Here is a 24664-nt window from a genome sequence, read left to right on the forward strand (position 1 = left end):
GTATCTCTTCACCTGCTTCATTTCCCATAGCATCTTGGTATTCCATTGAGCTTGTTGGAATTAGTTATGGAAGAGAGGCCACTCGGGGCTATCTCAGCCAGCCTTCTCACAATCTCTGTATTCCAGAGGTTAACAAGTTGCAGGGAAGAACTGTCCAGAAGTTCACTTGTAAATTCACCTGGGGTGGACCATCTTAATCAGTTCTTTGTCCTATGGAGATACAGCTTGCTAACAATGTGCACGTGAACCAGAAAATAGTCTGACCACTGCAAAGGAATAATGGTAACTTCTGCCATTCCCTAATCACAGTGCAACTGTTCCAAGGTAAAATTCCCAGGGCACTGTCTCCACTGCCAGCCCCACATTGAGAATGAGGAGCTCAGTGAGGGCTGTTTCCAAGCAGCAAGGTAATGATACACTAGCAGTAGACCCCATCCTAAAGCCTAATATAAATGCATTCATACCTGCCTCATGAGGAGCATCACTTCAGCCCAGGACCAAGGTCTCATGAACAAGCAGCGCCATACTTCTTCTATAGCTATGTCTACTAGAGCACCTGGAAATTTTGGTGGGCAAATTTCAGATAAGGCTACAACTCCATCTTCAGCCAAAGAAGTCTCCATAATGCAAAACAGATCCACATGCGTGTCCAGTATTGTATTATATAGGAGCAAGACTTTTATTGTGCATGGGTCTGGCATTTACCAGCAGCAACCTGAGGCTATAGTGACCAGCAATCCTATCAGCCCAGGGACCAAGACTGGAGGGCTGGCAGTGGGACCTAGCACCAAATTACAAGTCCTCCTTTCTCTGGAATGGCTAATCAACCCCCCCTCGACATACCTCCCACAGTTCATTGACATGGAAATTTAACCCCACACCACATTTGACCCTGAGACTCCCATGACCCACCATTTATATTCCACTTGGAGCAACAGCACTCCAATAAATTCCAACCCTATGGAGGAAGAGCCTGGAAACTACCTCTGCTGCTCATATCACTACCAATCGCTGTACTCATCCCTCTCATTCCAACAATCCCCACCACAACCACTTTCTCCCTAAGGCCCTAGGGCAGTGGGAATCAACAACCCCCTATACTGTACTCTTGTCTTTTGCTGGTGAGCAGTTTCACTTCTCATCTCTTCAAGGCCCTAGAGGATTGTGTCCTTAATGGATAATTCATATGACATTTTTAATTTGACTTCGTTTTGTCCATTTGCTCTTTATAGTGCTAATGTTTTATAGTTGCTGCTATAGTGATTTGAGTAAGTATAATATGTAGGACTTACTGCTTCTTGAGATGCCTGAAAAAATTGGCATTGCTGCCAGATGGGCATTCTGCAAAGCAGAGTATCTGCTTGCCTTCTTTTTTTGGTACCTTTGAGTCAGTTTTGACCCCTGGCAACTGCCTGGACAAGTCCCTGCAATTTTCTTGGCAAGGTTTGTCAGAAGTGGCTTGCCATTGCCTACTTCCTATGACTGAGAGAGTGATGCCCAAGGTCACCCAGTCGGCTTTGTTATCTAAGGTGGGATGAGAACTCGGTCTCCCAGTTTCTAGCCTGATGTCTTAACCACTACACCTAACTGGCTCTCATTTTTGCCACCTACCACAACACAAATTTAGAGTTATGTTTTTCAAGAGAGGTCAGTAATATAACAATGCACATTAATGTAAAAGTGAACGTTTATTCAAACCAACTTGTTAATCTTACAGAGAGAGAGACATCCTTTGGGAACAGAGATTTTATACTGAAGATCTTCCAAATATCTATAATTAAAAGCCAACTTCAAAAATGGAAATTATAGATATCCAGTTGATGTATTAAATGACCACATTTACATGGTATTTGAATATTGAAGCTTTTCTTTAAAATGAACACTTGCTACTGTATACTTATGGAGGAAATATATTTTGCACAAAGCTGTAACTGTAAAACAGTCTTTGATGGGTTTAGTTTAATACATTCAAATGAAATTGTCTTGACTCTCCCAACTATTGATCCAGATTTATGAATTTATTTATGCTAGGCAATATAAATATATAGGAAATACTGCTGCACTATAGTATCAAAGATTAGGGCAATCTGAATACACAATAAAAGAAAGTAATACTGCAATGCAGAACTGTACTTTAACTGCTGTCCTAATTAACCTCTGCTAGTAACAAAATCACTAGTGTTAATCATTATCAAAATGCTGAGTAATCAAAGCATTATTTTACCTTTTTCTCTAAAAACGACTATGCTTGGCAAAACATACTGTGTAAGCCATAAAATACCTATTATAAGGATCTTGCTGAATTTGTAGAAATGTAGCACAGGGTTATCATAGAGCAACTTGCACAAAATATGCCTTTTAAATAACAATAGATGGCAGAGAGACAGTGGAAGCATAAAGTCAAGCTAAATCCAATCACTAATCTAATGCTTTCTTCTGTTCACTATGACAGGGGCTTAATATTTTCTTTCACCTGTTTACTTCTCAGGGATATAGTCTGAATAACATATTAAGCCATGATGCAACTGCAATTAGTGTGACAAAGAACTTAGATCATTCTGTGCCTTAAATTATGATTCATATGGAGAAACACAGTGCCTTAGATACAGTTGCATCCAATTTGTTTTAAGCTGACTTACTCTAATCATGGTGTCACCTTAACTCTTCTAGCCTCTAGATAGAGAATGGAGCTACAAAGGGCCACTCCAGTCTCAGCATTCCTCTAGTCATAGGAAGTAAAATGGGGACACCAAAAGGATAGGGGTGGGAGCTCAGCAACATACTTCCCTATATAGTGTGATGTCAAATCAGGCCACTACTGTTTTCCAAGCCCATTAATACACATGCGCATGCACCATCACTCCCTGACAATACACATTAAAGCCGAATGGTTGTTTTTTATCTCCCACTTCTCCCTACAAAAGTGGCAAGGATAACAGTTAACATGGGAAGCAACTAGCATATTAACTCATGATTAATGTTAAGCATAGCTTAGCATGCCATGAAGCACAAAGTGTTTTCCCAAACTTTCTACAGCATATAGGATTTAACCACATGTTTCTGCGTCAATTACTGCTCTCAATAAGGAACTGTGGTGTTACTCTACATCAAAGGGGTTAGAATGTGTTAATTACCATGGATCCAGAGATGCAGTAAAATTAGCTATCCTCAGCAGATGCCAACTTTACATTGAGACGAAGTGGTATGTAATTCAGAAATGTAAAGTGAAACTACTTCTGACTGATTTCCCAGCATATAGGGTAGGTTATAATTACTAAAAGTAAACTTTTGTTATATTTTATCCGCTAGTGCTGAATCATCACATCTTTATCAGTATAAATATACATTTGTGGTATATTTCTTCTGTACCCCATTTATGTTTTCCAGTAAGCCAGCCCTTTCACAGTGCACTTTTGTTAGTGCTAAGAATTGTAGCAACAGTACTATACCTGATTTTTTAGCCCATAGACTAAACTTGCCTCAACTTCTACTTTCTTAAATAGATGAAGATGAAATATTTAATTTTTTAAACCTACAATATGTATTTTAGAGCAAAAATCTCTTGACCCCTCTAATAATTTCTCAGCCATTCATTTGTTTGAATTCAGATCAAGTCAGAATTTTTCTTAACAAAAAAATGCAAACTGTTTCTCTTAACCAACTCAGATTAATTAGTTTCCATTCATAATTTGCTTAACAAACAGAAAGTTGCTGACATTTTGTGACAATAACTGAAAAACCTCTACCTTTGTCAGGCGTCACCTTCAGGCATTTGATACTTTCTATAGACATATGTACAAGAATCTGATGCAAAGCACTTGTTTCTGCTCCACAAAAAAGCATAGCTGACATTTGAACTTTATTCAGTTAGAACTTGGAAAATCCAGTGTAGAGTATAAGCACCCTTTTCAAAAGACAAGCATGAAAAAAAACACTTTTAAAAAGCAACTTTGCCAAAGCCTAATTAGTAGACTTTCTCTCTTCTATAACTTTATTTGATCCTAAATGAACAGAAAATATAATATCACTATTAAATCAGTGTATCAATTCTAAGAAACTGATAACAATTAGCTATTTCACTTAATATATATATATATATATATATATATATATATATATATATATATTGCAAAATAAAAAGGCTTTATTTAGTAAGTATAATTTAAGTGATCCAGGCACACAGGCAGATAAAATGACAGTACTTATTTACATTTTTTTACACTTGTTGCACAAATTCCTTGTATTGCTTTAGCAATAGTGTAATTAAAAAAAAACCTCATTTTCTTATAAAATGGTGCAAAAGGTTATGCATAAATTTTCTCTGGTTTATTCAAAGTTTAGTTTGGCTGTTGTTAAATACATCTGAAATTAAGTATTTTACACAATAAAATACAGATTTAAATTTTCTGTGCTTTTATAGAAAACTCCAAATCTTTAACTAAGTGTTTGGAAAAGATGGGGAAAGAATAATAAAACAATTTATAATCCATCCAAAGCAGGGATTAAATGGCAATTCATCTTAGTTGTCTACAGCCGTACTGCCAAAGCTCTCAGTATTTACCTGTTTATTAATACTAGTTTTACTTGCCTTCATAATATCTGATATATTGAATTTGTATTTTGTTCAAGATACCACATCATGCAAGACATTTTAACACATTTACAGAAACCTCTTCAGTATTTAAAATACAATGGTTGTGTGAGCGATTAATGATAAGGCTTTTATGAGTAGCAAACTCTTACAAGTCCACCAAAACAAAAGCATACTATTTTCTGTAGTAAATTTCCCTCAAAAACACTGTAATTGCTTTGGTTACTCCAATAATGACAACAGTTTAGGTATTCATAAAAAATAAATCTGTCTTTTGATACAGAATTAGTATTTCTCTCATAAGAGAGATACTTTTCCTGTGAAACTGCCAATGACTTTTGAAGATTCTGAGTATTCTTGCTCTGTTCAAATATTCTCAAATTCAGTCAGTGCTGCTCCCCATTGCTGGAAGAAAGCAAACTCAACGTCTTAATTGGCACTGTTCTTGAGTGAGATTCAGAAATCCAGCAAGGTGGCTCCAGTATATTTGAACAGTGGAATAAAGGTGTCCTTGAGTATCATCTGACTCTACGTCTTTTTACTACAATAGTCCCTGCTACAATATCATAGGCTGTCCTGTTATGTTGAAAGAATAACAGAGTAATGAATGCTGGAAAGAAGGAAGCAATAGAAAAATTCTTGATCAAAGCTCGTATTGTCGACCTGCAAGGAAAAAGCATACATCTCTCTAGAATTGGTTCTCTGCACTGGAGACTACAGACATAGCGGTACATGTTAAAAACAAAAATCGTCAAAAATATTGTCAAATACATCAATAAACATGTTTTTCCTATTCCTACTCTTCCAATGAATCATTTCTACTTTGAATCAGCTATCCTTTCTGTACTCATATTTTTGCTTTTTGCACAGATTAACTCCCACAGTGTGTTCGTGGGTTGGTTTGTTTATTTATTTATTATCCCTTTATTATTTTTATAAATAACTCAAGGTGGAGAACATACCTGATGCTCCTTCCTCCTATTTTCCCCACAACAACTCTGTGAGGTGAGTTCTTTACTTTGTGAACACTATTCTCCTGCTATTATGAAAAAATTGCTGCTGCTTAAAAAAGATGTATCTATAGATTTAAGTACTTTTCTGGATGGAAACATTATCTTATGGATCCCAAAGACTGGATGTCAAGCAATATCTTGTTAGTGATGTAGCTTAAGTTGTGATATAGCATTCCAGATGATTCAGAGTCTTTACATAATTATGTTAATACTGTTGAATTACTTCTTACTTAATCACAGACAGCCTGATTGTTTAGGGAAAGCTCAGAGTAGAACTGAATTACTGAAAATATAGAACTTATTGCTGAGAATCAAACTACCAGAGCTGAAGCAGAAACATTATATAATAAAATAATATAAAAAGCTGGGGGAAGATAAACATGACTTGCTACGCATTATATGATATCTTCCAGCAATGGGCAAATAATTCAGCTTAATATGTATGAAGAAATATAAATAACTTCCCCAATTCATTCAGATATTTATATAATGCACAAATGGCTTAAACTAGATTTATTACATACATTTTATTGCCAGCTGTCTATTGTTGGTTTGTTTCATTTAAAAAAAAAAAAGCCTGCATTGAGTTTAGTTAGGCTGTAAAATATCCTTAAAAGTAAGGTTGAGGTGTGGGATTAAAATTATGTAAATCAAATAATATTTATAAGTACTTGCAGTATACAATATTACTAAAAACAGCTAAGGATTCATATTGGTTATACTATTGCAGTGACAAAAAATAAAACTTACGTTGTCATGCTCACATTAGATGATGGAATCACTAACACACGACTTGGTGCAATAAGTACAGATGTATCACATGTCACAACTCGAAGGCCTAGCAGAAATTTCCCAGGAGTTGCTCCACCGGCTCCCCAAATACAAATTATCTGGAAAAAAAAGTTTCTTGTAACTAAAATTACATGTTTTACCAGGTGTGATATATCAGTGATGAAGCTGTCTTGATGCAAAATCAACCAAATACAATAAACATTTGACATCACTGCAGAGATAACTAGAATGGGAGGGATAACCTATTTTCTGCCATCCTGAATAAAATTTGCTCTTATCTATATAACTTTATGCTGTTTCTGATCCTTGGTCACATTGGAATTTTGGTTGTATTGTACAGTTGGCAGTATCAGATGTCAATGACTTTTATGAATGTTCTCGATATTAAGTTAATATAATCTCATTAAGTTAACTAAAATTAAAGCGTATGTTCATAAAATAACATTGGTCACTGATTAAATTAAAAAAGTAGTCTCCAAAATAGATGTTCTATTATTTGTTCAGATACAGCTTGTATACCTCATAGATGCAGACCAGTAATCTGTAGATAAGGGCCACTATCATCATTTTCTGCAAGTCTTCCATGGAAGTTTCGTCATCTATTTCTTCTATAATGTAGTGCATAGCAAACTTTGAGATATCCCTGCATCAAAAGTACAATACAATAAGTAATACTATTTTAATGGACAGCTTAGAGGTAATATCATGATAAATGTGAAGATTTTTATTTAGTGGACATTTTTGTTTCAGAAGAGTATATGGGGACAAAAAATATGTATTTTAAATTTGGAGACTCTAATAGCAAAACAAGTTAACAGACTGCCAGAGAAAGTGGTATCTGAGGGCTCATCTGTACATCCTGCCTGCTCTAGCATGACAATGGCCCACTAATTTGTTTCTTGAGGACAGGAACATATGACACCATCCTCAACCCACCCCTAGCACATGTGGGCAACTTTTGCCCATATTAAAAAAACACTACATTTAATTGCATTAAAGGTAGTGTTTTTTTAATTTCAGCTGGCAGAAGTGATGCTGTGCAATATGCCTGCTGTGTTTCATTCTGCTGAAGGCAAAAGTTTCTGCTCCAACGTCTAATGTGCGCTGTGGCAGAAATGGCCTCCCCTCTGGTCACTGGATACTGTTCTTCAGGGCCATTTTGTCCTGGGCTGCTGGACTGCCTGCTCCCTTCTGAAGGGATTTTTTCTCAGTGGAAACATGAATCAATGGACTCTCCCTGTTCGCACCCAACCCCCCCCCCCCCCCCCGGCAAGGTGAACTGGTGAACTGCAGGACCTCTTTTCTTTTAATATGTTTACGACCTCTTTTCTTTTAATATGTTTACGGGTGATCTGAAGAAAGACTAGACTCCTTTTTTAAAGGCTCACTGGAACACTGGTGGGCCTTTCAGTTTCTTTTTTAAACTGGATTAAATTAACAGTTCTGCTAATTTCCCTTTGCAGCTTAAACAGGAGGGAGAAAAGTAAGATGTGGTATTTTCTTTGGAGAAAGTACAGAAACAGGGAATTTACCAATGGGACCCATGGCAATTGCCATCCAAACAAAACATCTAGACGGCATCACTGCCAAAACAGGAGAACAGATTTAATAATGGGCACAGCAACTTTCTTAAACTTTTAAACTTTTATTTCCAATCAGTTTGAACATAGGGGACAAATAGCTTAAGGCCACCATGAAGAACAGCCCTTACTTTCTAAATATAATTCTTTAAGAAAGAAACATACTCATTTCATATGATCGATGCCTGCAGTCTAAAATGGAACAGTTTACTATCCTGAGAACTAAATATGTAACACAGTAATAAGCAGAGATAATGAAACTGGTTAAGCACATTATATATTGTGTAACTTACTTTATTCCACTGAAGTGCATAATACTCAAAACTATTGATGCCTTGATAAAGAAAAGAATAAAGAAATCCACCATCTCTGCTATAAATCGATGAGCTAAAGATGGGATAACGTATTCACGACCTGAACGAAAACAGATAATTCATTTTGCATTAAATATTATGGAATAAACTCTGTAATGTAAGTGAGGTCAGAATATTAAATATTTCATTTTACACACTAATTTATATCTCTTCTCAAGGGATGCAATAATAAACTCATGCTTAAGAAGATAAGGACACAACTGGAAACTGTACTAGGTCTGTACTAGATCTCTAATGATCTTTTACCACTGATCATTCATTATATGATCTTTTCATATAATTCTGCCCTTCCAAGGTAGCTGCAATGGACACAAGGACTTCACAAAGGGTTGAACACTAACCATCTTCTGCGGTGCCATGCTGTTCTCAGACCATCCACTCAGAGTTAATGTCTGACTCGCCTGAAATATCAAGCATTCTCTCGTAAGACATCATAACCTTTTCTTTACCAACTTCATGGCTAATCTTGCTCCTTTATGCCAGGCACCTTGCCAGGATTGGACCATTGTAAATGGAGAACCAGAAGACTCTTGGTTTTATCTGAAAGTCTGATCCACAGCCATGCTTTAAAAGAGAACAGGGCACCTTATACCAGGAATGCATTGTACAAGAGACTGATAAGAGAAGCCTATGTGAAATCTGGTGTCCTCCAGATAGGTTAAGACTTCCACACCCACAATCTGTACCACTGGCAATAGCAGCCGGGATTAATGGGAGTTATAGCCCCAAACATGTGTCACTCATCAAACTGCCCACCCTTGCACCATCCTTTCCACCAATGTCAAAACGTGCAAGATCTTCTGCCGACACCCCCACCCTTTCTTCATCCGGAAGCACGACTCACCTGCTGGTCGGCCAGGCTCCCGTTGGGAGCTGCCGGGGGGTGTAGTGACGGTGGGGGCGGGGCGCTGGGCGAGGGGCGCGTGTCGAGCCGGGGGCGGGGGCCAAGCCGGGGCCACCCGGGCGGGCGCAGGGCTGGCCTCGGGGGCAGGGGAGGTCGCGAGGAGGTAGTAGCAGGGGCTGCTGCTGTAGTAGTAGGCGCCAGGGGGCGGGGCTGAAACCGCCGCGTTCGCGGCTCCGGCCATGAGCGCGGCCAGGCCGCTCTGCCAGCTGAGGTAACCGCAGTACGAGTCCCAAAGCCATTGATGCACGCGCCTCGCGTACTCCCCCGCGCTGATCGCCTCTTCTTGGGCCTGGGGGCCGCCGCCGCCATCATCTCTCGGAGCCTCCCCGGGCTCTGCCATGGCCCGGCCCAAAAGCCTTCTTCGTGGTGCTTGTCACAGCTTGCGGTCCGCACTGCGCAAGCGCAAGCCCGTCAGCGAATTGTCTTTTTTCTGGCTAGAAGGCGGATGAGACGGGCGGCTAGAACGGGCTCTCCCCCGCAACGCGAACGTCACTGGCCGTGGGGGCAGGCAGAGGGCCTGGCCGAGGGATAGATGGCAGTGAACCGTCTTGGTCTGCTTCTTTCCGTGCCCCGATTGATAAGCAATGCCTCCCCCCGCCCGCCGCCTGAAAAGGGCGGTGGGGGAATTATGAGCGGCTTATTTACGCAGACACTCAATTTAAGCACTCGGGTGTTTCGGGCCTCAACTCCTAGGAGCAAACGGCAGCATGGCTGGTGGCAAGAGACTGCAAGTTGTCGACCCAGACTTCGAGGGGGGGCATTGTGTTATTCTCGACCGCCGACGTGCTGAAATCCTCGCTTGGATGAGTAGGCACAATTCCTGGGCGGGCATTTTACGTAACGTGCTTTCGGTCGGTTTCAGCAGTTCAGTGTTCCTTTCGTGCGTGCGTATAACCTGCACTGTAGTTCCCATCGTTGCTACCAGCCGTTTTTGTAAAATAAGCACGTTAGCAAGAAGGGCCGGCAGAGAAGTGGAATCGAAGAGCCAAATAGGATTTCGGTCACGCACATGGCCTCTGTCGGGAGTTCCTGAAGCAGCTGCTGGGCAGCTGTCGCGCGATCCTCGGGAAAAGATGAGTTTAGGCTTCCCCGTGAATTGTGTTCTAGAGCTGAAACCGCTCTGAATTATCTAATTGACTCCTGCGGTTCCAGACTGCCATAGATTTTACAGCTTAGGTGCACCTGAAAAAATTGTTGCAGGATAGCTAAAAAATATAAAATGTTTTTATTTAAAATCCTTTTTATCACACACACACACACGAACATACATATATACACCTTGCCATTTTGCTCTATCTTGATCAGGCGTGGGTGGGTCGGTTGGTTGATTTGGTAAATGTATATAGCCGCCCATTTCACATATGTGACTCTGGGAGGCATTCCAAGTTAAAAATTAGGAATTAGCCTGTTTCTTGTTAGCTGTCTTGTATTTGAAATACATTTTAAAATTCGAAAGAATTGTCAGGGGATAGACGTGTCATACAGGTTTTTAAACAAGTAACATCTTTAAATTTAGCTTATCTTTTAATATATAAACAGTACAGTTTCTTTGTACATTCAAAAGTAAATCCTTTTGAATTCAGTGGGAGATTCTCAGGTATGAATTTTATGTACTTTTATATAGGTAAGAATGTTTTCTGTATCTTGTATTTTCAGGACAGTATCCCCATCTTAACCAGAGGAAGTTTAGAAATTGCTTACATTTCAGTATCTTTCTGCCACCTGCTGGCTACATAATGCCAGTGGCTTTGCTCACACTTTATTCCAGACCTGGTTTTCACATAAAGAGTGTGAATCAGGCTCATAAGTCAGTACTGACTGTGGAAAAAAAGGCAGGTATATTTGCCTTTTTATATTCCCTTCAAAGGTGAGGATGAATTCATACCATAGTTTCTGATTTTAAGAGCAATTAGAAAACCATTACACAAATAGAAATCAATAATAAATAAATAAATTGGTCTCATGCAAACATTTAAAATTGTCCCCAGTGTGTATTGTCTAAACTATTCTCATAACTTTGCTGTTACAACTCAACTCTTCCACTTCCTTGTACCAATAATATAGTCAAATTCAGCTCTGTATTTTCCATCTGATGTAATCAGGAGTTGTTTTAATTGTTGGAAAACCATGTAAGCAATTAAGAAATCACTTCCAACTTTGGCATTCCACTCTCCAACCACAAGCAGCAGTTTTGATTGCATGTTCTGTCAATTTCAGATTGAACTTGACCATAAAACTTGTCAACCTCCTCTTCTGCATCAACAGTTGGAGCATAAACTTGGATAATCATATTAAAGGGTTGTCCGTGAAGTCTAATTGATACTAATTGGCCAGTGATTGTATTGTACTCAAGTACTGTCCTTGCTGTATCCTTCCTGATTATTAAAATAATGCTGTTCCTTGTTTCTCATGTCCTGAGTAGTACACAGTATGATCTCCTGAAAATGCCCAGTCTCAGTACAGTATATTCAAATTCCCTGTTGCCTTAGAGGTTAAAAATGTAGTAGATTCATTTCATCTTTCACTGTGTTGAGCTTTCCCATGTTCATGCTTTTTATGTTCCATGTTCTCACAGTAATTCTGTCTTGGCAGCTTTCAATTTTCTTTTCCTGCATAGCAAGACATCCTGGAGGCTTTGATCTAAATATCATTAATACTCTGAAAGATCTCAGATCTTCCTCAGTAGCATATTGAGGGCTTTCTAACTTCAGCCCATCACCCAGCATTATATCATCAATCACTTTACAGGTAGTCCTTGACTTACAACAGCAATTGGGACCCAAATTTCCATCACTAAGTGATGCGGTCATAAAGCATGACCTGGTTGCGGTCATTAACCAAATCCCACAGTCATTAGGCAAAGCAACTTCCTGCCGGCTTCCCACAACCAAAGTCAGTGGGGAAGCCGGCAGGAAGTTACAAGTCCCAGACCCGCAGGCAGGCAAGTGGCCACTGTCAGGTGGGGGAGGGAGTGAGGGGGTGTACGGGGGGCCTGGTGAGCGTCAGGTAATGTGTGTGGATATGTGAGGGTGCGAGTATCGTTGCACGGGGGCGTGCGAGTGGCCAGCATGGTGCAAGCACAGAGGGACTGGGGGAGGGTGCACAGGCGGGGGGAGACGTACCCCAGCAACTTGCGACCTTCCCTGCCAGCTTTCCTAGTGACTTTCTGGAGAGACTGGCAGAGAAGGTTGCAAATAGCAATCAAGTGATTGTGGGGCACTGCAACCGGATGTAAGTGTGAACTGGTTGCCAAGCACCCAGATCATGATCATGTGACTGGGGGCGTGCTGGGATGGCCAGAATTCTGAGGACTAGTCGTAACCACCATTCATTCAGTACTGTTGTAACTTCGAACAGTCGCTGGATGTATGGTCATAAATCAAGGACTGTCTGAATATAGTCGTATCTGTGTTGTTTTCCTGGTAAAATACAGGAGCGATTTACCATTACCTTCTCTCGTGCAGCAGGAAATATCTTTGCCATTGTCATTATATTCATCATCCACCTCAAGTATCTTCCTATATCACTGCTACCCAATATGGGTATTTGCTTGCTTTGGCTGGGCAGCTGGGACCCTGCTGGGATTGCATGTTGTTGGCATTCACTGCTTGTGTTCTTCACTCATCCCTTCTAGGAATACCATGATAAGGCAACACAGCCGTACGTGAGAGGGAAGTTAACATAAGTGTAAAAAATAGTGTATTAAGAAATATTTAAAACATTTTTAGGCTAGCACAGCAAAGTATGCGCCACTTCTGATAGTTTTTCCATGGCCATATTGTTCAGTGCACCATGATTTTTTTCATATCCCATTCTGGAAGCCATGATACCCATATTATAGAAATATTTTATACAAAACATGGAAGTATAATGACAGAAGTAAACGGGGGGGGATGAAATATGTACATTCCTGCTTGAGTGCTATATGTGGTCTTTCCTACATGTTAATGTGAGTATGACAGTGTATGTCTTTGGCTGCATATGTTGCTGAATAGTTGGCTTAACATAGTGCAATGAAGTTTATGTTCTACAGTGTAAAGAAGTTGCAATTTTATCTTTATTCATGCCAGATGTTTACAACTGAAATTGGCATGTACTAAACCCACAACATAATACATATTGATCAAACAACATACCAAAATTTTATTTTATGAGCTCTATTGTAATCCTGAATAGATATTTCAGTAAAAAGAGTTAGTTGCAATAGGCACAAGATAGGTCCTGCTGTAGTTTTGTAAGCCTATTATTGTTTTGCTATTATGAAGTATTATAAGTAACCAAAGATACATAGTAGAGTTAAGTACTGTGCACTGAAATCATACAAGTATTACATGTCACATCAGTGTTAAAATTAATGATATGGATTATGAATCAAACATTCCCTAAAAATACAATTTCTTCAGTCTGAGTTCAGAATTTATGCAGAAATATGTGAGCCTTCAAAGATTTGCATACAAATTTTACAAACAAGAATAAAAACAGATCTACAACTCTGCCTACTCCTCTGAACAAAATGAAATCTCTTTCAAAGATACTTTTTTTTTAACTAGAAGCTGCTTAATTTTCATTTTCATTTGTATTTTATTGCAGAATCCCATTGCTTTCACAGTTAGGCTGTATTATAAATTTGCTACTATTCATTAAAAAAGCTTAATGGTAAGGGATATTCACATGAAATATCAGCAGAGATTAACATTTAATTTTGGAATAACAATCTTAAAATTTTGAAAGAAAAACTTAACACTTTCTGGAAATGGGACCCTGAGGTAAATTGAAATAAAAATAATCAAAGTTAAAAATCCAGCAAATGGGCCAATAACTTTTTAAGCAGTAGTCACAAAATAATAATAATAATAAGCCATGATCTCCCAAGATCTCGTGCAAGAACAGAAGACTTGAAACATTTGGTATCACTAGATTTTGGGCATTTTTCTTTTTAAAGTGGAGATCAGTGTACTCTACTGTAATCTACTGCAGGTGATATAGCCCTTGCAGGTGCTACACTGTCAGTTTCCAGAGTGCTAAAAATAGGGGACAGAGGATGGAAGCATGTCGCTGAAACATAATTAAAACATCTGGCTTTCTTTTCCATTATCAAATATTCTCCAGAGAGTTGGTACTTTACTTTTAAAAGCATTAAAAACTACAAACTTCTTGAGGTCCAGCTTTAGTGCCTGATATCAATTCCATGAAATAAATATTTTAACATACGATTTATTGTTACTGTTTTCTTTTGTCTGCCAAAACATTAAAAAAAGGAATGCACTGAAATATTACAAAATATATCATGCAGGTGATTTGGCTTATTGTATGAAATAGCCATTGGCTTAACTCTTAACATCTTTATACATTCATATGATACTGTGTATACATTATCTGCAAAAAAAGGCAAATTGTGGGTACTTTAAAAATGTCATGTCAGGTTACTTACAAAAAGTGTACAGAGACTGAATAGAATGATTTCCAAGCATGTGTAATCATGGCAAAAAACCATGCCTTCTTGAAATGTAATTATGCATTTCATTATATGTATCTTTTCCTCCAATGATTACCTCAGTGGAGAAAAAATACTGTATGTAAAGCAACTGATTTTAGGCCATGGAATAGCTTCTTGAAAACCTATTAACTGCAGTATAAACTATTGGCATCAGCAGCAAACTGCAATAATGCCAAGAAATGACACACGCATAGTGACATCATGCAAATGCTTCAATAATATACTTGCATCCTACCTTCTGACACAAGCAGATAATCTGTAGTATTTGCATGATGATGTCATAATGCACATGTCATCATTTGCCCCAGATGCCCCCCTGTGGAGACACCCATGGTACAAACTAGTGCTACTTTTTTGTTCTTCGTGCTGCTACTTCCGGCAGAATTTCTTTGGAGAGCATGGTCAGCAGTTTCTGTATGGCCTATGGAAGCTAACCCATAATCTCTGTAGGGTCGGTAACCAATTTCGAACCATCCCATGATGTCTTAAATTGTTCAGGGACAGGAAATTCTTTCTGTTGGGAGCAAGATGGACAGTATCAGTTGACTAAACAAGTGTCTGTTATGAAAACAATACCATATGATTAGTTTTTATAGCTCAGGAATATCTGTATTATCAAGTAGCCTTTTCATCACAGATACTATATCAATATCATAAAGAGAATATGGGTGGCATTTCAGCAATTTCTGTTGCATGAATATCTCCTCTTGATTTAATTTTGTGGTAGTCATCCTACTCTTTTAAGTATAAAATTGTAATTGAAATGAGATTCTCATTTGGTAACAGTAGCATAAATGCCAAAATATAAGGACATGCCATACAGTACTGAGCAATTCTTGTTTTATGTGCCATTTAGGTAACCATAATTCTGTACTGCAGTGTGACCATACAAACATATTCAGAAAGTTTTATAAAAATAGTGTGTGACTGCCCCGAGACATGTTGTTGCCTTAAGAACAAAATGGTATCACTTCCTCTAGTCATATACATAGGCTGACAGGACTTGCTGTACATCAATATTGATGGATAACTTCCTTTACCATACCTGTGGCAACAAGCTAGTTTAGGAGGCCTAGACAGATTGTATGACATACGCAGCTCTTCAATATTTATTTATTTATCTTATATCCCGCCTTTATTGTTTTTATAAATAACTCAAGGCGGCAAACATACCAAATACTCCTTCCTCTTCCTATTTTCCCCACAACAACAACCCTGTGAGGTGAATTGGGCTGAGAGAGAGTGACTGGCACAAGGTTACCCAGCCGGCTTTCACACCTAAGGCAGGACTAGAACTCACAGCCTCCTGGTTTCTAGCCCACTGCCTTAACTACTAGACCAAACTGGCTTTCTCAATATAGGGTACACAGCTGCAGAACTTAGTTATTTATAGGCTAGTTCTATGCTACTTCAATCAAGCAAATCCAAGCAGCTTACAAGTCCCATAATACAACAAGATCATTGTCACAACATTATGTAACAACAATAGTAACAATACAAATTAAATCTTAACACTGTAGTGCCCACCCCAAAATAAGCATACCAATAATTCTCAGCTCCTCAGTTCCCAAGGGCTCTGCAGAACAACTAGGTTTTTTTTACTAATTTCTAGAATATTAAGGGAGAGAGAGCTGCTCTCATTTCCAGATATAAGCTGTTCCACAAGAGGGAGTTCCAATGGAAAGCTGCCCCCACAACCATTTATCACTGAGATGATTGCTTCACTATGCTGTGATCAGTCATGTGGTATATATTATTAAATACATTACCTCCAGAGATACTGGCTCAAAAAAAATGTTCTTTATACTTTTTGTGTTTCTAATGGTTACCTGTTGATTTTGTAAGAATTTCAGTTCTGTATGCTGCTGGATATGAATGAGGTTGACCACCATGGCCCAGAGCTGCTCAGTTTCGCGTTTCCTTGTCTTTTGTCATCTACATTACACAATGTTTTAACTTTTCTGCACATGTGTTCATCCCCTAAAGTTCTCTGCATTTATGAGACATGACAATTTGGGAATCCCATGTATATTTTGCTGTTTATACACATTTCTACACAGTGCAATCATCAGCATCCTCAGATGTTTGTCTGAATGTGCAAATGCATAAAACGGTACAACACTGATAAAAAAGGTTGCTAGGGTAAGTTCTACTCATGTTGCTCAACACAGCAACAGTTGGAAAAGAAGTGGGACACATATGTACATTGGCAGGTTGTTGCTTTATCCAATTTCACAGCAATATAAGACCTTAAGAAAAGCTCATCTATATCACACAACACCCAGCCTGATGGATTCAGGTAATTCACTAGAAGGCAATAACCCTCCTCTAACGTTGCTTCCTAGCAACTAACGTACACTGCTTGTGATTTTGGAGGAGGTAAATAACCATCAAGTCTAATAGCCACTATTAGCCAATCATCCATGATTTTCACCAGCTACCAATTAAAACTGAACAGAGATAGAGCCAATAACATTTTGGGATCAATTAGAATCATAGGTCTCTGTGCCAGAACCAAAACTAAAACAACAAAACCAGACAAAAAAGAAAAATAATCTTTGGGCTTTCTCTGCTCAAAATTCCCATATGCATCAAGATATATTGGCTATAAATGCATGATATGGATCAACTATAATCCAGTCTCTCGCTCACTTAGCACAGCTTCCTGTACCAGCAGCACATAACTACATAATGGTCCTCCTCCTCCTCCTCAAATTCTACTGCAGCATAATCAGTACCCACCCACTGCAACATATGTCTCTTTTCCACCCCTCCCTTGAGAATACAGAGGGATAAAAACCAAAATGACTACAGAGGTATTGGACTGTCTTGAGCTTAGTTTCTCTCACAGAAGACTGAGGAGCGAATTAGCCATAACCATCCAACAACAGTTGTTTGAAAAGCAGAATTGACTGGAACGGTTATTTTATCCCCCAACAGATCCAAGGTCATGTGGAACTAAGCAATTCTTCAAGATTCCTTGACCTAGACACTTGGCCAAGGAGTTCGTGTATGTTAACTGCATTCCTGACCAAACAGTTAAACATGTCAAATCAATCCCACATTAGTTCAATCCCGCATTAGAGTCTTTTAGGGAAATGCTTCATTTTATTTATTTACCAAATATGTATGCTGCCAATTTCATTTCAACTCATGGTTGCTTACAGCACTGAAAATGTCCATGGTATATATAGCAATGTAAAACAATAAAATATCCATTATAAATATAAAAAAACACTGTCTCCTATTCTTGGCCCCCTTTATCTTATGGAAACATGAGATTATCAGGAATTCTTCCATGATCTATAAATTGGACAGGTTGGTACTGATTGGAGATGACAGTCCTGGAGACCTTTCGGCACACTTTGAATTACAATTGGAAGTTCACCAGCAACCAGTTCAGAGCCTTGAGCACAATTTAGGACCAATCATGTTGCTGTGTTCTGTACCAATTGGAGCTTCTGAGTGGTCTTTAAAGGGAGCCCCATGAACAATAGATTACAGTAGTGTATGCAGATGATGCAGTGGGAGTTAACACTGCAAGGTCCTCACACTGCAGATAAGGCTGCACAGGGTGCACCAGCCAAAGCTGGCCAAAGGCCCTCTTTGACACAGAGCTGACCCCACCTTTTGGTAAGCCAAGGGCAAAACACCTGTGAGCAACTGTGGGAAGGTTAGGAAAGGAGCAGAAAGAATTTTGAATATTAAAAAAACAAGAGGTAAGGATGAAATTGTTAGCAAATGGCGGATCAGTCAAGGCTGCACGTTCTTTAGTTTTTTTTATTTTGCCCAATTTAGCGTGTGTGCATTTTACTGATGTGTTTTTACATTTCCATGTGCTGACCTACAAGACGATAAAATGAAGAACAGTATACAAATGTTCCAAATATGTAAGTATTAAATTAATAGCAACCTGATAGATTTAACTCAGATAACTGCTTTCTCAAGACAAAATAAATATTATTAGTGATACGGTAGAGGATTCACTGTGTGTTTCAGTGGGTTTCTATCAGACAAAAATATAATACTTACATAGTCACCATGCAGTGGTATCAGGATGTTCATTTCAGATGACTTAGCACTCACAATCTCACAATCTAATGATTCCTCACTGAGGTAAATATGGCAGCCTTCAGTTTTGTTTACTGAAATGGTTGGCACTTTCCCAAGTACCTAAGACAATAAAATTGGAAATCAAAATCAAATAAATCATCATCCCCCAAAGAGATGACTCCCTCGCTCTGAAGATCACACTGGCCTGTGTGTAATTATATTAATCTGCCTCAGAGGAGAAAAACAGGACATTCCGTAACATGGGAGAGTTTCTTTGAACTAAGGAACATAAATAACTAAAAATAATGTTTTTAACACTTAAGGCAGTGATTGATTGTGTCAGTCCAAGCTCAGCTAATGTGGGGACCCTTTCCCTCTATCCAGTTTCCTTAATTTACCTCTGCTACTCAAAATACTAGTCTCATAAAGAGGGGTAGATGGACCTTCTTACAACTGAATAGTGCTTTTTTTCTGTTTTGGATTTGTTTTCCCATATTAATATTACATGGAGATGGGTTTACCTGTATCTGAATATCCTTGGAATTTATTACTTCAACAATACCAACAACATTGTCAAATACAAGGCCAAACTTTTTGCAGTTGTCTGAAAAAAGGAAAAGGATCATATAGAGAACTTATTCAGCTAGATTGTTCCTCATATGAGAAGGCATTTACTTGCTACCTCTTGCGAATATCTATGAATAGCTTTATTCATAAGTTTATCTCTGTAGATTTCAACAAGACTATCTTATAGCATTATATTCAGCTGTAAACCTCTTGCAGAATTGAGCAGTGCTACCCTTTGCTTGTTCACTTGGGAGAAGAGTTATGTCTCCCCCATGGAATGTATGCCCAGAAGACTGTAATGGACAGTGCATTCCTAATCATGTTTATTTGGAATTAAGTTCTACTGTGTACCATACGACTTGCTCAAAATAAATATGCATAATACTTCACTTTTAATCTTGTCCTAGAAGTCAACTTACCAACAATAATGGAATTAACTTTCCCTTTTATCTGTAATGTAGATTTACTGCACTTGAAGATGTAAGCTACTTGCTTGAGTTCAGTGTCTGAAATTAATAGGTCGTTCTTGTCCTCCTGGTACTCCTGCATTGTTTTAAAAAAAAGTTTAATTGACTTTATATTAGTTATTACCACTGATGTGAAAGTAGTACTTGCACTTTCCTCCCAATCTCTACTGTTTAGAGAGAGAGAGAGAGAGAGAGAGAGAAGGTGGTGGGGAGAGACTAAGGGAAAATGTAACCTGCAATTACATCCTACAATTGTTTTATTTGTTTCTCCATTTATCTGTTAATATCATAACAGTAATTTGAGGCAGTGCACAGTCACACAGGAAACAATAACAACTGTATTTATTTCACTTATATGCAGTCTCCTCATAAACATTTGAAATTTGTTTAATTACTTTAACATAGGCCATAACACTGTTTATGTTTGAGTCAGTTTGGTGTAGTGGTTGAGGTCCTGGCCTAGAAACCAGGAGACTGTGAGTTCTAGTCCAGCCTTAGGCATGAAAGCTGGCTGGGTGACCTTGGGCCAGTCCCTCTCTCTCAGCCCAACCCACCTCACAGGGTTGTTGTTGTGGGGAAAAATAGGAGGCAGGAACATTAGGTAAGTTCATTGCCTTAAGTTATATATAAAAAAGGCGGGATACAAAAATTTTATTTATTTATTTATTATATCCCGCCTTTATTGTTTTTATAAATAACTCAAGGCAGCAAACATACCTCACACGCCTTCTTCCTCCTATTTTCCCCACAACAACTCTGTGAGGTGAGTAATAACAGCAACATGTAACATGTATTAAACAAGAAGGATGCTTTTGGAAATAGAAATCAATACAGTACAAACTAAATATTTGTATATAAAATAGAGCATGGAAGGGGCAACCAATAGCCTATTTGCTGTATGTGCCCCCCAACATACATATTACAGACCCCAGAGCACTCCCAGGACACATAGCTGTAATTTAGCGGCAAACTCTCAATTCAGTAACATTGCTCTCACTCTAAAATAGGAGGCCAATGGGTGCCTTTAGCAGTCCTTGGAGAGCAAAGTAAATAAAGAAATTAAAGTTTAGTCTCCAGCCACAAAACGGCTTGTCACCCTTTAGTGTGCATTATATCTTGAACATCTGGCCTTAGGTGAAGAAACAACTTATACTGCAAATAAAATTTTGTCAACACTAAGTTAATGCCACCACCTTTTTCCTTATGATAAACATTGAATTTTGGACTGAATTTCCTAAATCCTGCATCATTCTTTTATTCTCCCAATTCCTGCCAATTTCTCAGGATGAGAAATAGGGTTCTGCTCTTCAAAAGAATTTGGAAACTACAGTTGTTCACAAATACAGCACCACACAGGTGCTTTGGTCACTGCACTGGCTGCTGATAAGCTTCTGGGTCCAATTCAAGGAGCTGGTTTTAACCCATAAAGGCAAAGAAGACTGAGCAACGGTATTTGCAGGGCTGCCTCTCCCACCAGATCCAGTCCATTCTGTGGGCTCATCCTGGGGGAAACTGATGAGGATCTCATCCTTCATGAGAGGAAAAGAAGAGGGTCCTCAGACTTCTCACTGGCAGCCACCACATTAAGGAATATTTTGCCTCCTGAGGAAAGAGGAGCTTCCACTTTACTCACCTTTCATAAGGTGGTTGAAACAGTTCTGCTCCAACAATCCTTTGGTGCAGATGGTAGACAGGGGCTACCATTATGTTTTTCTTTGATATTGATGTTCAATTATTTACTGCTTAGTTTTTACTGTTAACAGCACTGTATCTCACCCTGACTCTTTAGATCTAAACTGCTTCATTCATATGTATATAAATAAGTAAATAACACACAACTGTTACCAAGAAGAACCCTTCCTTGCCATTTGGTGTGCTTTTCCCAGCTTTGTATGTCAGAAAGTTTTTATTTTGCTTGAAGAAATCATATATTACAGGACTGATAATGAAGAATAGAGTTGAAAGTGTTCATTGGTTTTCCTTCATTAGTCCTTACAAAATGAATCATCTCACTCTTTGTTCATCCAGCATGCAACCTCTGGAGAATGTAAATGTTTTATTCCTTACCTGGTAATAATTTAATCAAAGTCTCACAATAAATGCAAAGTAAAATTACTGTAAGGATGACACAATCTAAATTACAGCCCTATTTCTAGGTGATCTCTCATCCAAGCATTAACCAGCCCCACCCCTGCTTAGCTTCTCAGTCCAGACAAGGCTAGTTAGATGTTGCTACCTGCTTGATTCAATACATGTTTTAGTTGCTTATTTAAAAGGAAGTAAAACTATCAATCCTACTACAAAAAATTCAAGCACACAATTCTTAGGTAACAATTCAATGGAAAAGTCACTTACAATCAATTGTAGGACAATTTCCAGGTTACTTGCAGGTGAGTTGAACTTACCACTCTCCATTTCTTGCCTTCAAGTTCTAACACAGGAGAGTAACTCTTTTGAGAAGATATCTTTGGAGACTCAGAAGTATAGGTTTTGGTAGGAGATTGAATTGGTGCTCCTTGAGCACGCAGACTGGGATTCTTATGGGTCTTCTGGTCATCAGAGACATGTCGTAGCCCTACAAAAATCATAAGCAGTAGTATAAATGTTTAAAGTTCTGTTTACTTATAAGCTTTGCTTGGTAAATCTGGTTGATAGGATACTCAAACTGTTGTTCATGTATTGTATTAGATAAATGAGCAGATATTTGAATACATCTATCTGCAGAAGATTCATTTGATTTCATTGTCAAACTTAAAAAGAAGGTAGAACTTAAGGTTTCTTAAACTGTAAGGAGTAACCTCAAGCAACAGTCTCCTGGGATGATTCATGTTGCCAAGAAGTACTCTCAGCCTTTAAATTTTAGTTTCTAATTTATGGCCATATCTGTTTCACTGATATGAGGCAGAACATATGCATATCTAAACCATAATAGTGAGATACAGTAGGCTCTCTAGATGTTGATGAACTATAACTCCCAGCACCCTTCAACTTACTGCCAAAAGCTGCTGGAAGATGCTAACACTAACATCTGGAGGATCATAGTTTCTTTGTCTCAACCTAAGCTATTTATTTTCAGTGCCCTTATTGACCTGACTGTTCTCCAGCACAAATGTACGCAGTAAATCCCAGGTATAGGTAGTAGGTGATGTATAGCTTGGCCCAATGGCCATACAACCATAAATGTAGCTGTAGAAGTTAATTAAAATAGGACAATAGATTCAAAATGGGCATTGTGCTGTGCCCCACAAATAAAACATGAATCTGGACTTCCAGGGAAGAAATGGTGAACTGAAGACAGTGGAGGCAACAACTGGAGTAGAATGAAGAGCCGGTGAGTAGATTGGCTCTTCGTAATTCCTCCCCGGACAAGGAGAGGACTTGAGATCACCCTCAAGTGCTCCTGACAGTTGCTGTTCATGAGGAGACAGCAAGACAGCAGCTTCAGTGGGTTTAGAGCTCCGGGAGACAAGGGAATAGCCATCTTGCTCAAATGTCAGCACCTTTGAAAGGACACTGGGTTCACATACTTCCTCTTCTAATCACTTTCAGAAATTGCTTGTAAAGTGCTTTTCAGCTATTAGGAACCTTTGGATTGACAAGTCTGAAGACACTGGGTGAGTTTCCTTCAATTCTTAGCAAAAGAAGTTTTAAATACAAGTTTAAGGACTTAAATTTTATTTTTTTAATAACAGCAAAAGAATGATTAATATTTTGCTTTTGGAAAGTTACAAACAGACTAAGGGTCCAGATGGATTTGAAATAGGATTTTGGAATTAATTTTAAGACTCCTTCCCATGGGAAAATGCTTTTGGTTTGAATTCTTAAAAAAAAAAGGTAAGGCTTTAAAAATTGGACACTAGAAGGAACTAGAAGGAACTAATGATTACAATTAAAGAAGAACACTTAAATTTGGCTTACTAAAACAGAATGGAGCGAAGCATTTTGACATTGGACATACTGAAAGGTATTTTTGAACAACAGACCCAGAAGTTAATTTTAAGAGTGTCTGTCTCTATAGATAGATAGTGTTTAAAAGATGTTATGCAAGAGGAACAAGTTTTACCAGACAAAACTGAGTGTCCTAACAGCCAGGAATCACGCTGAGACGAGGAGTAGGTCTCTAGTGTTTATTACTGCTACATAAGACAGAATCCTAACAAACTGAAGAAGTGTGGGAAAAACCCAGACAGATAAACCCCAAAAGTTAAGGCGGGTCTGATCTGTCTCTCTTTGAATGGCTGCTTAATTCCTCAGTACTACGCATGCGTTTTCCCCCCTGGATAGAGGCCCCCTCCTGCTCGCCATCAGTACTCAAGACACTGAGACTGATCTGAAAGTAGATTTAAAAATGATAAGCTACAAGAATGATATGGAAAAAGATGCTACCCTAGACATACAGAAGAAACTGGCTGATGTCTTAATATTTAAAAAGGATATACAAATAACAAACCAAGGGAATGACCTGGATAATTTTCCTATATTGGATTTACAAAAGAGGCTTGTTAAAGCTTTGAAGAATTTTGTGAGAAGGAACAAAGAAAAAATGAAATGAAATCAAGTTCTAGGACATTATTTGAAGGGACTAAAGATCAAGATTGTTAGAAGTAAAAGGAAGGAATATAAAGTTGGTTTATTTGATCAAGGTTAAAATAGATAGGTTGTTATCTCTGGTAACCATTAATGGACTTTTGCTGACATCAGGACTGAAATGATGAGGCTTTAAGGATTTGTTTGTAGATAAGAGATGGGATATGGGAAGAAGAGATCATTTGTTGTATTTTAGGAGAAGGTGGTAAGTTACTAAAGTTGTTTATACTTGTGATGAA

The 24664-nt window shown here is 38.5% G+C and overlaps 2 protein-coding genes across 6 annotated transcripts in view; both read right to left on the bottom strand.

Moving 5' to 3' along the window:
* FAM8A1 (family with sequence similarity 8 member A1) overlaps positions 1–9686 on the bottom strand; it is a 28561-nt gene extending 18875 nt beyond the window's left edge. For 4 of the 5 annotated variants that reach the window (XR_010067633.1, XR_010067632.1, XR_010067631.1 and 1 more), the window contains exons 1-4: positions 9195–9686; positions 8270–8390; positions 6916–7039; positions 6355–6494 (exon numbers count right to left, since the gene is read on the bottom strand). Coding sequence is in view for 2 of the 5 variants with exons in the window: in XM_063298909.1 (XP_063154979.1) it covers positions 6355–6494; positions 6916–7039; positions 8270–8390; positions 9195–9594 (785 nt within the window). In the remaining 3 variants the exon portion in view is untranslated. Of the gene's footprint in view, positions 1–1669; positions 5255–6354; positions 6495–6915; positions 7040–8269; positions 8391–9194 lie in introns of those variants that run through there. The other variant, XM_063298908.1, reaches the window with a different exon arrangement.
* Positions 9687–13815: 4129 nt separating this feature from the next.
* The window catches only part of CAP2 (cyclase associated actin cytoskeleton regulatory protein 2), a 37334-nt gene continuing 26485 nt past the window's right edge, over positions 13816–24664 (bottom strand). The window contains exons 7-11 of the mRNA XM_063298910.1: positions 22244–22413; positions 19791–19914; positions 19326–19408; positions 18784–18924; positions 13816–15265 (exon numbers count right to left, since the gene is read on the bottom strand). Of these exons, the coding sequence (XP_063154980.1) occupies positions 15182–15265; positions 18784–18924; positions 19326–19408; positions 19791–19914; positions 22244–22413 (602 nt within the window). The 3' untranslated portion in view covers positions 13816–15181. The remainder of the gene's footprint in view (positions 15266–18783; positions 18925–19325; positions 19409–19790; positions 19915–22243; positions 22414–24664) is intronic.

This window comes from Candoia aspera, chromosome 3 (genome assembly GCF_035149785.1).
Source record: "Candoia aspera isolate rCanAsp1 chromosome 3, rCanAsp1.hap2, whole genome shotgun sequence".
Classification (NCBI taxonomy): domain Eukaryota; kingdom Metazoa; phylum Chordata; class Lepidosauria; order Squamata; family Boidae; genus Candoia; species Candoia aspera.